A 15,832-nucleotide genomic window follows, 5' to 3' on the forward strand; every position below is an offset into this window, starting at 1 on the left:
AAAACATCCGGCCGTTGATCGTGAACCGTTTCCGAGAGGCGCAAAGAGGGGAGATCACACACGCCGTGGCTCTCTTGGCACTGCTCCCCCTGACTCCTTTTGCATTTGCGCAGGTGTTTTATCCCAACTCTGCAGCACAGCGACCGTGTTTCAGGTTTTCTGTACACTGCCAAATTCATACCTTGATGGCGCATCCTGCCTGTGCTACCAACAAAAAAGAAACGTCAAGTAACTAGGGGGATTTGTTTCCACTTGTGTGCCAAGTTCTTGGAGGCCACGACCACGGGTAAAACGGCGGCCTCATTTGAAGACATCAGACTCGAAGAGAAAATAAAGAGACTAAATTACACGTAATAAAACAAAGGGTATCTTCTTTGAATCAGATTGGGTGACCAAGACAACTCTAACCCCCGGGTTCTTCTTTCTTTTCTCTACCTCTTTCGCTTTTGGGTCAAACATAGTTTTGCCCTCTATCTGGCAAGTCTCTTGGATGGGCGGGATATGGAATGGCGATGCCTGGCTCGCTGTAGGAGACAGTCTGTTGTGGGGGTTTCTATTAGTTGATGTCAACAAGACCGAAAGGCTTGGACGAGAACAGAGAAAAACTCACAACATCGTGTTGAACTAGGATCTCCTCCTGGGACTCCATCGCGTCCAAGCTGCCCTGCATCGATTTCTTTTCTTTTGAAATTGATCCCATCCGCACACTCTTGCTGATGGATTGCTTGCCGGTGAGCTTGCTTCCTCCTGCAGAATGCTGGTTTGACCGGTTTGCTGAGTTGCGAGAGTGGACGGTGATGAGGACCTTGAGGGCGGGCAGGGTGCCAACAATGACGGCTGACAAGAGTGTCAGTTTTCTTTTTGATCGCCAGCATGACGGAGAGAGGAGAAGAGAGCAACTTACAGATCGAAGCGGCAAGAGTCGACCAGATCATGAGCAATGTCAGATTGACAAACATCTTTTCCACCAACACCTGCTTTGCCCTGATGATGGCAAAAGCAATCATGACAAAACCCAGGCCAAAGACGGCAACCAGTCCGACCTTTTGTCTCAAAGTGACCTTGACGTTATAGATCAACCTCAGGGGCATAGCCATAACTGTTTCCAGCACTTGTCAGCATTGCCATCAGCTTGCCCCAAGTTGATTGCAGGAACTCACTGCATAGATCCGTAAAAACATCAATGGTAGTGCTGAAGTAGACACTGAAGTTTGATGCCCACACATGCTCCGGCTTTGCGCATGTTGCAAACCCAAAGAAGTTTTTGACATCGCCCCCGCACGACACCGTCAACGTGACCAAGCACCCTCCATACGCCAGCAAGCAAAACAGCGCCAAAAGATACCAAACCCTGCGGTAGACGGGCAAGTCCCGGAAGATCTTCCAGTAGAGGGTCAGAAACGCGGCCTTGACGCTCCAGAGTGTCGACCAGTAAAGAATGACGATGGGAAACTGAAAGAGAAGATAACGCTCCGTTTCTTCAATGATGCCCACTATTGGGGCGGTGCCGGCCAAGACTCCGGCGATGTAGTACAACGAGGGAAGTTGTATCGTTTCGAGGACACATAGAGATAGTAAGCATGTTAGGGCAAAGAAGATGCAGTAGTCGTCAACTGTGGGCGATGATGTCCTTGCTCGAACGGCTGTACGGAGAGCAACCAGCACAAAAGCTGTTCCAAAGCAGGTCCAGATGATGGCGCGCAGGGTGTCTTCGGGAACGGTGGCCGCGTCGATGGTGTCCATCTTGCCCACGAGGTGTAAGTGAAGGGACGGTCCGGTGTCAGTCAGGTGTTTTGGTGGCACGGGGACTCGGAACAGAGGGCAAAGGAGGGTAAGACAAGGCCATTGGGGCCCGTGCCGTATATGAAGATGGGGACTCTATCCTGATATTGCGAGGAATTTCATTATGGGCAGCCTGGAAATACATATGGGCTGATGTCGAGCATCAGTGGCGGACTGGAGTGATAGCTCGAGGTGCCATTTACGGCCATTGTTGGCCTCGATCAAAGGAGTGTATGCAGGCCAAGACAGCGGCCTCTTCCAACGACTCGGGATAACGCCTCTCGTTCGTCCAACGGCAATAGGGCTGTCACACGGTCTTTTGTTTGCTACTGGTCGGTTGATTTCGATACTTTGGCGCGCTGGGCGAAGACATGTCGACTCTGGCATATGAGTGGTTGACACAGCTTCGGCAATGAATTGTAAGCCCCGGCTGGACCTGCAGTGGAGGTGCAGGGGAGAAGCAACACAAGAAAGACAGCGACCAGTCAGCTGGAAACTTCCCCGCGTTGTGTTATCGGCACCTGGCTATCGCGCGATGCGATTGGTCGACAAATCTTTGCAACTGCAGGAGAATTTCCCCCAAAAGGGAAACAGCTCCAAGCGCGCACACAACTCCAACCAGGAACTGGATTCCTTGGAACGCAGCGAAGGGAGCACCAAATCACGGGGTCAGTCATGAGGTGGATTATATCATCCGCGCATGCCCCCCGCCAAACTCGGCGTGCAATTCGTTCCCTTTCGATTGTCTTTTTTTGTTGTTGATGACTCTGTGATGGATCAAATCTGCCTTGAGTAATCCTCTCAAATCCGCAGGTGGCCTTATCGTTCGGCCCAGCCACCGAAAGACCCCGCCCTCAATCACACCTTATCACCCAGTTCCCGACTCACCTTTGCCTCACCTCGCGCGTCACTCACCTTTTGGGCATGGTGTGTGCTGGCAGCATGAACACCATTCGACCCAACAAGATTTCTCAGGCACTCAGGGTCTTCCCAGCGGGCCGGGCATCAACTGTTTTTGTTTTTCTGGTTCCTGTCGTCGTCGCACTCGCTTCAGGGCTAACACATTCTGAATGATGTCAGGCACCCCACTGATCTGGCAGACAGCCAAATTCCGAAAAGCCGGAATGCGGCGCATTGTGGTTCGCTGCACCCGCTTCACCACGTCACTCGGGCGCTCGTCCATGCGGGTTTTGCATGGCTCTCTGCTCTTGGACTCGAGGCCATTGGATCAATATTGAATGCATCTTCTCGGTGGCCCAAAGGCACGAATGCCATTCTGACACGACACCGCCCCTATTCGATCACTGCATGCACCTCTCTGTTCTCGAAGCCGTTGCTCTCTGAGCCTAGCGTCAACGCCCCGAGCAGGGAACCACGGAGCTGAGCGGAGACACGGCCCCATGTCTTGACCGCCACGTCGCCGAGCCCGACCTTATTGATGGCGATTAAGACCAAAAAAGCAAGGTAAAAAGCCTCAGGAAAATTCCACGAGGTTGGGGAGAAAAAAGCTTGACGCCGTCATCATCTATCTGTACTTAACAATGCCGTCCCCATCCCTTCCACTTCGAGCCCGGGTTTTTCTTCTCGAGCCGAGGAGGAGGGTATGATGGAATGCATCTTGCAGCATACTTGAACACCATCACAGCGCCATGCTGATGCTCTAACGACACGACCATATCAATAATATTTTTATTCCAATAACGATACGATACGATAACGATAACGATGTTACGACTCAACTTTCTCATCCTCTGGGCGGCAGCAGCATCACTGTTTGCATCCGCTCTTCCCATTTCAGACGTTTCCGAAGAAGAGATCAACACGCCAACACCAGAACCGAAAAAGACGTTTTGGAAGAGCTTCAATCCCAACACCGACTTCCGAAACCGCAACTTCAACACCATCTCCCGCATCTACAACCTCACCGTCTACCCCAATCAGGTACCCATCTTGACCTTTGGCGGCGCAGCGTTTGTTCCAAAAGGACTCTTTGCCCAAAATGTTGTTGGCCGTGTCGACCCAGTCGGCAACTTCACCGGTTTTGAACACTCGATTGAGTACTTCTTTGCGCTCTCGCCATTGCCGCAAGCCAACCCATCCTCTGCCGCCATCACCAGCTACAAGATTGTCGAGTTTTCGTCCGAGTGCAGGGACATCGCCGCCAGCGTCGTGTACCTCTACACCAGCGTCGTCAACCCTGGCTCACCGGATCACGGAAAGCCACTGCCTCCGTTGAAGCAGGTGGCCTTCTGGAAGTTCAACAAGGAGGGCGAGGTGGAAAAGTATGACGCCTGGATTCCGAACCTGAACAGTTGGGTGACGAGGACGACAATGGCGAGTCTCGGGAATCCCGAGTTCCAGTTGGAGAGCATCAGGCAGATCTGCTACGGGACGCAGGCGAGGTGCTACGGCCCGAATCAGCAGTGGGACAGCATCGAGGACTGTGTTGTGGGATTGGCCAAGAAGAACTACGGGACGTATGATGAGGCTTGGGGTGACAATGTCGTCTGCAGAACCATTCATTTGGTGCTCACGCAGACCAGACCCGATGTAAGTCTCGTTCTCTCTGCGGACAGACAACAACTGAGACAAGTGACTAACCGCTTCACAACAGGTCCACTGCCCACACGTTGGCCCCACTGGAGGCGGCAAATGTGTCGACGTGGAGTACCCCGAGAACTACTTCTCGGACAAGTGGCTCTACGGAGAGGAGACTGGCGAGACTTTTATCTGCAAATGATTGATGTGTTATTAGATGTGCATGATGGGGGCCGCCTTGACGATGACAACAAGAAAAATATGGGACGGATGATTTGATGATTCACGACAACAACGACGACGACGAGCATACGAAAAAGCAGAAGCAACAACTATTGTAATTAATGTATATTTAGACGGACTGGCACATTTTTGCTGAACGATATGTACTGGAGGTAGCGTAGTGCTTTTTGGACGGAATAATAGATGGTTGTGGGCTTGCATTGGTGTGTTTGTTGTCTTTGAGTGATTGTGCCTTCCTCCATGGACCATCTCATGAGAGGCCCAGCTTTTTCCCACTTCCCGTACATCTGGCACAGACTCAGACACTCACCTGAGCAACAAAGATGGCTTGTTGACGCGACCTCAATGTACCTTCCGCACACCATCTTCTTCGACTCGACATTCTGCCAAAATTTGACATGATGGGATTTCTCGAGATCATTCACCGGTTGAATAGGTACTCAGCTCTTGCCAAGCTCATAACCCGTTTATTCCTCGTTACCCGTCCTGATTTTATCCTGCCGACCTCAGGGACCAGGGCACCTGACCTCAACGACAGTTTATGATGAGGCCAACAAAGACAGACGCGTACAGGACAACACAGGTGGAGTTTTGATGACTGCACACACGAAAGCAACCGAGTGACAACAAGCAGTGTTGCAGCGAAATACCTTTTCTGCCTAAAGGAATCCGGAGGCGGACATAAGCTTTGCTTGGGTTGCCCTGCTACGGCCGATCGCTAGCCATAAAGGGGTGGTCAGCGACAATGTTGACCCGCAGATGTTGAGATGTAACCGCCACTCGGAAAGCTCCTCGGTTATGAAAACAAAAGTTAAAGCACATGACGGATCATTATAGTTCATATCTGTCCCCAGCAACCCGGACTTCCCCCCGAATCTGTTCGCCCTCCAGCCGACCCGCTCGCGGCTCAACAGAGCCCTCGATGATCACCAGTCCCCTTGTTGACTAGTCGTCAGCGGCTTGGTGTAAGAATTCAGGCTGAAGATACCATCGACATGTAGCCAGGGGCTAAGACTCATGATCGGTATTTTTCACGGCAGACAGAGCGCCAACCGAGCCCGTCGTTACATCGAACAAGCTTGTCTCTTGATCCGACAGACATTCCAAAATCACGGAACAACCCAATTTGCATAGGAAGTGGGCAATCTACTCTAAACAAGAGGCGTTGTGGGGTACATCCTTTTCATGCGGACCCAAACCAGGGTTTCAACCGCCCCAGACACGGCATGGGATTGGTGGGAATGGCTTGCCCTTTCCAGAAGTCTTGGTTCTACGTCCGGCTCACACGTTACGTACTCCAGGCCAAAGCGCCGCACGGCATCAATCATCGCGGGGCCCCGCACGGCAGGATGGGAGATCGGCATGGACACCGCTCGGGATATAGGATTAGGCTAAAGGAAGGGGGAGCTCTTGACTGGGACGACGACACCACGGAGGAGGATGGTGATGAAAGGTGCGTGTGGTATACCCGACGTTGACCGGGCATAGGGGGCCTGTGTCACCCAGGCTTTCCGAATTCATGAGGATGCTGGGATGTTGATACGTGCGCTTGAGATAGGAGTGCGGACAACGACATGTCACTTTTCGTAAGGGGCAAGGGCAAGGTGCAACGGCGAAAAGAAGCTCATACGATTGTCTCAAGTTCTGTTGTAGTAAGACGGTGGTACTGACCTCAAGCAGAGACATTTCCAGGCTAGACCATCGGAGATAGACCTCCTTGCTGGGCCCCATGACCAAGTCCTGGCGTCAAGTATAAAGATCAGTCTCTTCCCAACTTTGAACTCGACTCTTTCACCTCACCACCAGTCCTATCATCCTCAAGTCAAGAAACTTATTTCAAAATGGTCTCCTTCAAGTCCCTCCTCACAGCCACCCTGGCTACCGGCGCCGCTGCCGTTCCCTTCAACGCCACCGAGGTCTTTGAATCCCTCCAGGCCCGGGCTGGGACACCCTCCTCCACCGGCAATCACAACGGCTACTACTACTCCTTCTGGACCGACAACGGCGGCACCGTCAACTATCAAAACGGCAACGGTGGCTCCTACTCGGTCAACTGGCAAAACTGCGGCAACTTTGTCGGTGGCAAGGGATGGAACCCGGGCAACTCCAACCGCGTGATCAACTACTCTGGACAATTCAACCCCCAGGGCAACGGCTACCTCGCCATCTACGGCTGGACGCGCAACCCTCTGATCGAGTACTACATCATTGAGAGCTTCGGAACCTACGACCCCAGCTCGGGGGCGACCAGGCTGGGTACCTTCAACACTGACGGCGGTACCTACACCATTGCGAAGAGCACGCGGTACAACCAGCCCAGCATTGAGGGGACCAAGACGTTTGATCAGTTCTGGAGCGTGAGGACTTCGAAGAGGGTTGGTGGGAGTGTCAATGTTGGGAACCACTTCAAGGCGTGGGCGGATAAGGGGTTGAGGTTGGGGAGCCATGATTACCAGATTGTGGCTACCGAGGGGTATCAGAGTTCGGGGTCGGCTTCGATCACTGTTTCTTAGGGGGAGGGGGGTGACGTTGGAGGAGGTTAAGAACCTGGAAGTTGGAAGATGAGAGGAGCAAGGGGTCGACCAGGAGGAAGATCTGTTGAAAGTATGGGCTGCTTGTGGAAAAGGGTTGCCAGATTTTAAAGTACACAATTGTTTTGTTGTAAACTATTCTTGTTGCTTTCACACGCTCCTTTTATGAACACTTTTAGATAGGAATATGACTCGATTGCATCTCACCATGCCTGTGTTTCTATCCAATGTGAAGCATGCGGGACTATTTCCATCTTTCAAAGACCTTGAGAGACATAATGGATGTTTAGTTTGGGAGCAGAGCATCTCAAATATTTCTATCGAGGTAAGACGCAGTCAAAGTTCTTCTGAGAATCAAGTGACGATCCACCGAAGGCTGGCAAGACATATCGATTACCGCATCTTCAACAGTCTGTTGAAGGGTGCTGTTGTAAAGTCTTCCGTTTTGAGAGCGAGACGTCAAGGTCCTTTCTGCCCAAGAGGTCTTGAATTTTCGATGTTGTCGTTTCTTTAATTCCTTTGCCCACCGCTTGAACTTTCCACCACCGCTGTGAGTTTAACTCTCTTTAAGTACCCACACATCTCTAAATCCTTCCATCATCGGGCCATTTGTTCATCACCCTGACACTCAGGTTCGGAACGTCGACAGGGTTAGGGTTCAGAGAGGCTATCCCTTGCGCATTGCCGCCAGGCTCCAGGAGGCAGAAGACAGTGCGCAGCTTCTAGATTTGGAGGAAATGAAACAGAAAACGCACAAGGATTATTCAGAGAGCTCCAAACTTGCCTAATTTCGGATGGTGGTCGCTGTTCCCTCCTGCGTTCCATTCAGGCAAGAAAAGGTGGGTCGACCTCGCGGCTGCCTGGCACGTGCACGTCGCGTCTGCCATTGACATCAACCACAAGGTCCAAGCACCACGCCTTCACCACCACCTCCTCCGTGGCCGTTACGAGACACCTTCTATTCCAGTTACACCGATATTCTCCGAATGTGTACGGATTCTACATCCATCAGCTGGTTTAAAAAAGGCCGTCACATCCTGTGAGCAAATGAGTTCTGGCACTCGCGTGGCAGTCGTGGAACCCTGATCGGTCAGTTGCCGCACACACCCCTCACACAGAACCACCTCTAACACTGGTTTAGGAAAGTTGAAAGCCGGCTCTCTGCTGGCCTCTGTCGTCCCAGTTCCTCCTTGGGATCCTTCGCCGGGCCCCTGCCTACTCTGAAGCTGCGTCGGGCGGGAAGAAGGCCAGGTGCAGCGGCCACTGCATCGTCCATCACGGCAGTGGCAGGTGCCTATCCATAGAGCCTCGAGCCGCAGGCTCACTGTCCTACCCTTTGCACCTGAAATGGCCTCACCACTTCCTCAGACCACAATGTCGAACCATCCGTCATGGCGGCTTCTGCCCGTCACAGCCCCGGATATCCCCACATTGCTGGTCTCGGCTACCTTTACAGAAGATTCGTATCACTTTCGCCTCACAGATCTCGCCAATGTCTGGGTAGAAAACATGGAGAGAAAGCCCATCATCAAGCGTGGATTAATGGAGGATACCAGCATTGATCCCAGTGATGGGCCCGACCAGATCCGCCGCATGCTCGAGCTGCTTCGAGCTGCCTTCGACCACGATGACCCCGAGCATTCGGACACATCACTGACTCTAGCAAGAGATGACGACAACGATTCCCTTGTCCTCCATGTCACCTGCGTTCTGCCCCAACCGTTGAAGCCCTTCAAATGGCCGATGGAACTCAAAAAATGCCCGCAATCCAACCTTGCAACTGAACTGGTGCTACCCATGGTCCAGGCCCACGAAGCCAAACTGCGCGAGATTGATCAGCTGATATCAGCCCTGTGCGAAAAGGACGGAATCATCACACGGCTTGTCGACAAGCTCGAAGCTACTGGTACCGGGCTTGAGCACGTGTTCAATTCGCTGTCCGGGAAGCGCAGAGTCACAAGAGCCGCCGCCGAAGCGAAGGTGAAAGGTCTCGCCCCTTTCTCGGAGGCGGAGTTCCGGAATAGCACTTCGGAGCTGCGTTCTGTCGCTCAGCCCTCTGACGTGTCGGCCCTCTTGGAGGACGTCTTTGGTACCACGGGCCTGACGTACAAGTCGGACCTTGATCTTGAAGCTTCCGCCACGCTGAACGATTGGTGGACCAGGATTGGAAAGGGGAAACACGTTGCCCTGGTTGGCAAGCCCAGCAAGAAGAAAGCCAGGACGCCCTCGCCCCCACCAGCCACAGAGCCCAAGGTGAAGGAGGAGGATGTGGACGACTTTCAGGTTCAAGTTACTCCTTCTGCCGTTCGGAAGCGTGACACCCGGGCGCGACCTCAACTGGAGACGACCAACGATGATGAGACGTCTTCAGGGGAAGATGAAGACCTGCCGGTCGTGCCATCTGCTCGGAAAGAGCATGCCCCGTCCCCGAGCAAGGCAGCCAAATCCCGAATCGGGGTTTTGGGCGGCCGCAAAGCTCCGTCCACTTCACCAGTAACACGCCAGACACCCCCCAGGAAAGCTGGTTCCAAAAAAGCACCGGGTTCCTACAATGACGACTCGGAGACGGCTTCAGATGATGACGAGAAGGACCAGGACCACTCACCTTCGTCACCCCCTAAACAACTTCCGAACCGCGGCGGACTGGGCCGCATTGGAGGAAAGGCCAAGCCAGACCCGCCATCACCGGAACCGAAAGAAACCACTTCGCCGGCGCAAGTGGACGACAGACCTAGCCCGGCACCGAAGAGACACAAGCTTGGTATCATTGGAAGACATACCCCGAACCCGGATGCCGGAGCATCGGCCGCTAGCGACGATGGTAGAGGAAGGAGCAAGAGCAAGACGCCGGCCAAGGATCAACATCGCGAAACCTCGCAGGAACGAGCTGAAAGGAAACGGGCCGAGTTGCAAAGAGAACTGGAGGCTCGAGCAGCAGCTGGGCCCGCAAAGAAGAAGCGCAAGTTTTAGGACCTTTCTCTTATCAGGTTTCGAGATGTACTCTTCATCCGTACAATTGCAACAAGTTCACAGTCCATAATATTGCCCTCGCGCCACATCCCCCCCTGAATGACCAGTCTCACTCTGAGAGCTGCTCATTACCTGACTTCTCTAGTACACAGGCTCCTGCCTCACATCAACTCATCGATTTACGGCGTGAAGCCGCAAGATATGAACAGGATTTCCCGCGTCACACAATGTCTGCAGCAGCACCTGTTCGACCGTTTCGGCCGTGGTTGTGTCACCCATGCCTCAAGTCCCATGCGTCCTTTTGTGGCCGGCCACTAGCTCCTGGACCAGGTACACAAGGCAGAAGGCTGTAATACAAGAGCTGGACAAGGTCCGAGGGGCGAGGAGACTGGGTTGCCGGGAGTAGTAGCTAGAAGCGGACATTTTGCCATCGGGACTTTGTGAGCCTGTTAGGTTTTGACCAGACGACACGACAACGTCACCAGAAACACGCTACTCGCCTGACTGGGCATTAGAGTGCAGCAACGATTGCATCAACTACCAAAAGCTGAAAAAAGCCCAGTCTTTCTTGAACAGTATTACGGCCGGGAAACTACTCCCAAGTGGTAGCACCAGTATCACGGGCTTTCTGCACCCAGCACTGATGCCGCTTACCATGCAGCATCTGATATTCACAAGGAAGGGATATCTTTCTTCCGCATATCACTCCCCGTGGGACTGTGTCGCGGAAATTTTAGCAACTTGTTCGAAAGTCACCAATCTCAGCCACCCACAACATGTCTCCTGTTATACTGAAGCCGTGTCGTAACCAGCCACGGGGGTGGGGTAACCCTTTGGTCCTACAAACTGCTCTGTGTTGAACAGACAAGACAATCCTCGAGCGTGGAGTCTTGATAACTTCCCCGGATGAGCACATGGTGACGTGCAAGGTGCAAAAAGGAGGCCCAAAAGAGAGATACCGCGCCATCTGGAGCCAACCAAAGTTCTATCGGCTATATGACGCACACCCTCTTCGCCTTGCATGAGTGATAAGTCACCAGTCATTGGCAGATGCGTTGACGCCGCCGTATGGGACTCCCAGATACTCTTCTGCACGGCAACAGAACGCTATGGGGCTCAGATGGTCGAACAGTTCTATTCTGTCAGCCCCTGTCGCTTACAAGAAAATCGGTGCCATTTTTCTGCCCACGAATGATGAGCCCCATGGACCCGGCTCCCCGCTCCAGAGTTACACACTTTTTTTCAGAAGCTGATATTATGGCTGCATGCCACTCGATATATTTAATTGGCCATTGCAAATCCGGGCTCGTGGCTATCGCCCGCCTGCCCCCTTGACACGAGGTCGAGTGTTTCTCATGTGGTTTGTTTGACAACCTACGGTTCTCTACAGAGAACAGGTCAGCTCTCCTTGAGATTCACCGCCGTAATGCATGTCGAAGCCAGTGATCAGCGCGGATGCGCCATGGAGCACCCGGAAGCCCCCAGTTCCGGTTGGTACAGCAGGCTGTCAGATGTCTTCGAGGTTCTGCAGGTTTCTGCTGCGTTCGGGTCCATCTCCGGATCCCTCATTTCGACTCAACACACACGCAGGCTCAACGGCGTCGAGCCTTTCTGCCATCGGGATGTCCCTGATCTGATCGGATATCATCTCATTCTCGCAACCTTTACCCTTCTCTTTGCAGACAAAGTGAGCGGGGGTGTCGCAAACAGCCCATGCATCGTTGGTTGCGCACTGATATCTGATCTGATCTCGGGCCTTTTCGCAGCTCATGCCGAGCGGACCAAACACTCTTTGTCCATGGCTCAGGGCCGATGGTGATCGTCGACCTCGAATGGGTGTGCGTCATTTAGGCCTGGCAAACCCCACGCGGGAAGTTGCGGTCAAATCAGCGCTTGACACTTGCGGTTCGCATGCAACAGGTTTACAATTATCGTGCGTTCGTTGCATTGCTGCCCTGCGCGTAACGCGGATCACGATGTGTTGCTAGAGAAAGAATCGGCCGGCCTCGATTGCGTCTTTGACGACGTCTTCTTGTTGGCTTGGCCTCAAGTCCGAGTTGAGTAAGGTTGTTGTCGACGACCCGCGGTGGGTTCTCCCGCGGAACGGGGCGCCCGCAGGAGCGCTACTGCACCGGCTCGTTCGGGTTCTCTTGATTCCTACCCCGTCCGTGATTCGGATTGGTTTTCTTCCCTGACGTCGGAGCGCCTCGAATGCCGCTTGCCACAGTGACCGGCCGTCTTCAGCCAATTCGCGACGGCGCTATGCCCGTGTGCCATTCCTCACTGCAGAACTGCCAGGACTGTTCTGAGGATTTCTAGCCGCAAGAAAATGCACTATCGCCATGAAATTCTGAATTGAGAAAGTTTTGATACCAAATGTCCGAAGGTTTGTCCCCTCCCCCTCCTCCTCTAGGACCTTTGGCCTCCGAGAACGAAAGCCCAGGCAAGCCTTTTGACGCTATTTTACAAACAACCATCAAGCATCGGACCGAGACAGAAGACGCCGGTCTCGGGCACCTGGGCTTCGAGCAAAGGTAGTCATTCACATCACGATCCCTTGCGTGTCGAGGCCGTCCGTCATGGAAGAAAGTCGGATTGTTGGACATCAAATGGGGATCGCAACAGAATGCCATAATGGTCCGCACCCGATTTACTGGCGTGGGGTTTAGGGGAGCGACTGTGGTGAAGCGCACCACTGATATGACGAACTGCTGAGACACGCCAATGGCTGTGACACAGTCCGGTCCCGCCTACCCGGTTTGGCAGCAGATCCAATCTAGATCAAGCGGGACCCTCCCCCGATCGACCGGGCTCCCCAGGTTATCAAAAGGATCCAAAAAGTCGGTCGGATCAATGAGAGCAGTGCGATGAAGCAAGCGAGGACACGCCATGCTTTGCTTCTTTGCTGTCAACATTTGCCCAGAGGTGTGACCACATGAGTTCCCGTTGCTCACTACTGCATAGCAATGCAGCCTCAACACGACCAAACACCTTTTTTATTCGTCACTTTGCTCTGCCAGGCCACCGGCCCCCATTCAACCGCCTTCCGGATATGGGATTGTTGCGCACCAGACTGAGACAAGAGCAGCTGAGCCCCAGTCCCGCCAAGGGTTACTTGCAGGAGACTATTGCATGCTCTTGGAGGCTGTTGGTGGATGAGATCAGGTTCTGTCCTCGTGGTTCCAGTTCGCACGGTGGGGCTCGGCACGGGGCCTCTGATAGCAACAAGCTTGGTTCTGACGGGGAAAAAGAAGCAAAGGAGACTGGCGTCCGGCCGGGATAGCTGTACGGACCGCAGCTGTCAGATTCTCTAAGGCTGCCGCACCCCCGTGCCGGCATCTGTACGTCGGTATATCAGGAAGGTTGGACGAGCCAACCCTCAGGGTTGTTGACCAACCAACAGGCGCATCGACACCGGGATTGCCAAAAGGGATTTACGCTGAGAAACCGTAAACCAACTTGGGGTTGCATCGGCCCCCTCGTCGGGGATGTCACCGTGGTCTCCAAGGCGCAAACAACGTTCATGACGCATACGCTTTCATCATTTTCCTGCTTTGAGGGCGTGGAATGGAGGTTTTTCCTGTTGTCATTGGAACAGTTACATGGGACCAAGTCTCGAATACCTCTGGTTGACAACGGTTGATTGATTTCAGCCACCTTTCTCTCCCCGCATGCAGCTTCCTTGGCGGACCCCCAACCTCTTAGTGCCACCCATCATTGCCTGGCTGCATGTCGAGGACTCCTTTCAAGACAAGGGCTTGAATCCAGAATGAAAGCTATTGACAGGCCACATCCGAACAAGGCGTGTTTCCCTTGTTGCGTGTTGCTCCTTCCGTTTTCTTTGCTGTCTCCCCTCCCGAAGCCGGCGACATGCGACGACTAACATCCAGAGGGGGTGTGGCTAGACGGGAGTCTTGCGCAGAACGATGATCTCTTCCGCGCAGAAATGCCAACTTGGAGATGGGGCAGAAGCAACAGGACAGCTGCAATGCGGGGCTCTCTATCCGGTGTCCATTCCCTGGTGTAAATCCTGCTGCCCGTCCCGCTGCCAAGCTGCTGTCCCACCATTACACAAAGGGGCCTACATACAGTGAGGGGTAGCTTGAATATGGATAGGGCGGTGACTATCACAGGCAGTGCGAAATCAAGGCACAGAATACTGAGGTCATTCCACCTTCCGACACATACGGACGAGGTTGGCTTGTTCCAGAGGGGCTTGTCTCGTGCCAGAGCCACAGCGCTGCTGAGACTTTTACGAAGACATGATGGAAGCACAATACAATCGCACATTGTGTGCTGTCGTTGAAAGGACGAAATTAGGTATCGGCCCCCAACAGCACTGTTGCCGTCACTCAGCCTACGTCTTAACCGCATTCTTCCAGCGATGTGATCCCCAGGAACGCATCGTCTGAACACGGCCATTGAGATCAGAAAGGTCAGGTGTTGGATCACACACTAAGTTCCTGCTGCGAGCCCTGGAAGGCCCTGTGCCATCCGGGCGCTTAACTTGGTGATGAGTCTGGTTAAGGTTATCGACGGCTGGCATGCCAAGTCCCTGGATATATTGATTACCCCATCATCACCCATGGCACAGGGCACAAGACGGTTGATACCGTGCAGGCTATCCCTTGAACAAAGAAGGATGAAGCAAGACTCGATGGGCTGGGAGATCACACAGCGCCTTCTTTCTCAACCTGATCATCTTTTCACTGACCCAGATCCATTCCGTTGCCGCGTCGAAAGTCAATGAAGGCGTCGGCATTGAGCCTGAATCCGGCAACAAAACGACCGACGGCTGTATAATTATTGTATACGGAGTATCACCACATGTATCTGGCACAGTTTTTTCGGTTCTCGGTCGCGAACTGCGACCGCTGAGTAGCACCACACCATCTCTCCAGGTTGACGCACGGACGATCCCGGGCAGGCGGTACCCAATCGCATCACAGAACTCACTTGAGACAGGGAAGCATCGATGAAGATGGAGCCACACCCCACCACCACCACCACCTCCACGAGGGCGTCAGGGATGGCAGCTCGAACATCTATCATCCTTGCGGCATCGCTCAAGGGCTTGATGAGTAGGATATATATATGGGCGGAGGGATGCCATCACCGTTTACACCGTTGCTCTCGTCTCAAAGGGAGGTTGGCGGGGGTGGGCGAGGAGCGCACGGTGTTGTCGGAACCAAGGGACAGGGCGCCTCTGGCGCTTAAATTCACAGTAGCGAGATGATAAACGCGACATGCGACATCCGATGATGATGAAGAACCAGATCACTGCGATGGAACTGTGGCATTTGACTGACGTCGGTAAGCCGGCTGTGGGTGGTGCCGTGCTTGTTGGTTCGGGGCTTCAACAAAGAACGACACCTGCTTCCACCGCGGTACTGTCTAATCCTCGCTCCGTCTTGATCATGGTATACAGTACCCAAAGCCACGACGCGCAGTCGTGAGACGTTTTCGGACTCTTGCCCCATTCCTCTGTCAGCTATGCCGAGGTCTGCTATGCAGTGCCAAACGCACCACCTCCTCCTTCAGGGGGTTGCACAGCGCTGGACTCTCGTGCTCATCGCACATGTCCGCGCAAGTTACGGTAGGGACTGCCGGCCACCTCCGCCCTTTTGTGAACCTCGGAGCCGAACCTCTTTCTCCCCGCACCACCCTCACCGGACGTGGTATAAAACAACGGATGGGAACACAGCGTCGCAGGGTCAATCCCGGATTTGGAGGAGCGCTGCCCCCGACGACGGCGTTTTTACAGATTC

At 53.5% G+C, this 15,832-nt stretch overlaps 4 protein-coding genes across 4 annotated transcripts; 3 read left to right on the forward strand and 1 right to left on the reverse strand.

Moving 5' to 3' along the window:
* Positions 1-556: 556 nt before the first annotated feature.
* On the reverse strand, positions 557-2,393 carry QC761_100270 (uncharacterized protein; the record flags this gene model as incomplete). Its single annotated transcript, XM_062873273.1, has 3 exons — positions 1,161-2,393; positions 905-1,099; positions 557-837 (listed from the first exon to the last, which is right to left on the reverse strand). Exons 1-3 carry the CDS (start codon positions 1,741-1,743, stop codon positions 557-559), a joined length of 1,059 nt encoding a protein of 352 aa, XP_062735919.1. The 5' UTR covers positions 1,744-2,393.
* A 125-nt stretch (positions 2,394-2,518) lies between these two features.
* QC761_100260 (uncharacterized protein) lies at positions 2,519-4,763 on the forward strand. Its single transcript, XM_062873272.1, has 2 exons — positions 2,519-4,332; positions 4,397-4,763. The coding sequence occupies exons 1-2, from the start codon at positions 3,508-3,510 to the stop codon at positions 4,520-4,522; spliced, it is 951 nt and encodes a 316-aa protein (XP_062735920.1). The 5' UTR covers positions 2,519-3,507; the 3' UTR covers positions 4,523-4,763.
* A 765-nt stretch (positions 4,764-5,528) lies between these two features.
* Positions 5,529-7,076, forward strand: QC761_100250 (uncharacterized protein; the record flags this gene model as incomplete). Its single annotated transcript, XM_062873271.1, has 3 exons — positions 5,529-5,798; positions 5,865-6,016; positions 6,302-7,076. The coding sequence occupies exons 1-3, from the start codon at positions 5,790-5,792 to the stop codon at positions 7,074-7,076; spliced, it is 936 nt and encodes a 311-aa protein (XP_062735921.1). The 5' UTR covers positions 5,529-5,789.
* A 1,365-nt stretch (positions 7,077-8,441) lies between these two features.
* Positions 8,442-10,064, forward strand: QC761_100240 (uncharacterized protein; the record flags this gene model as incomplete). Its single annotated transcript, XM_062873270.1, has 1 exon — positions 8,442-10,064. One exon carries the CDS (start codon positions 8,442-8,444, stop codon positions 10,062-10,064), a length of 1,623 nt encoding a protein of 540 aa, XP_062735922.1.
* Between the last annotated feature and the right edge of the window lie 5,768 nt (positions 10,065-15,832).

The sequence above is a fragment of the Podospora bellae-mahoneyi genome, assembly GCF_035222275.1.
Source record: "Podospora bellae-mahoneyi strain CBS 112042 chromosome 1 map unlocalized CBS112042p_1.3, whole genome shotgun sequence".
Lineage (NCBI taxonomy): Eukaryota > Fungi > Ascomycota > Sordariomycetes > Sordariales > Podosporaceae > Podospora > Podospora bellae-mahoneyi.

Bases quoted from the DNA above. Each gene is read 5' to 3' on its own strand.
- QC761_100260 (XM_062873272.1), top strand. From the start codon at position 3,508: ATGTTACGACTCAACTTTCTCATCCTCTGGGCGGCAGCAGCATCACTG. The intron at 4,333-4,396 runs GTAAGTCTCGTT...GCTTCACAACAG, and splicing joins TCACGCAGACCAGACCCGAT to GTCCACTGCCCACACGTTGG.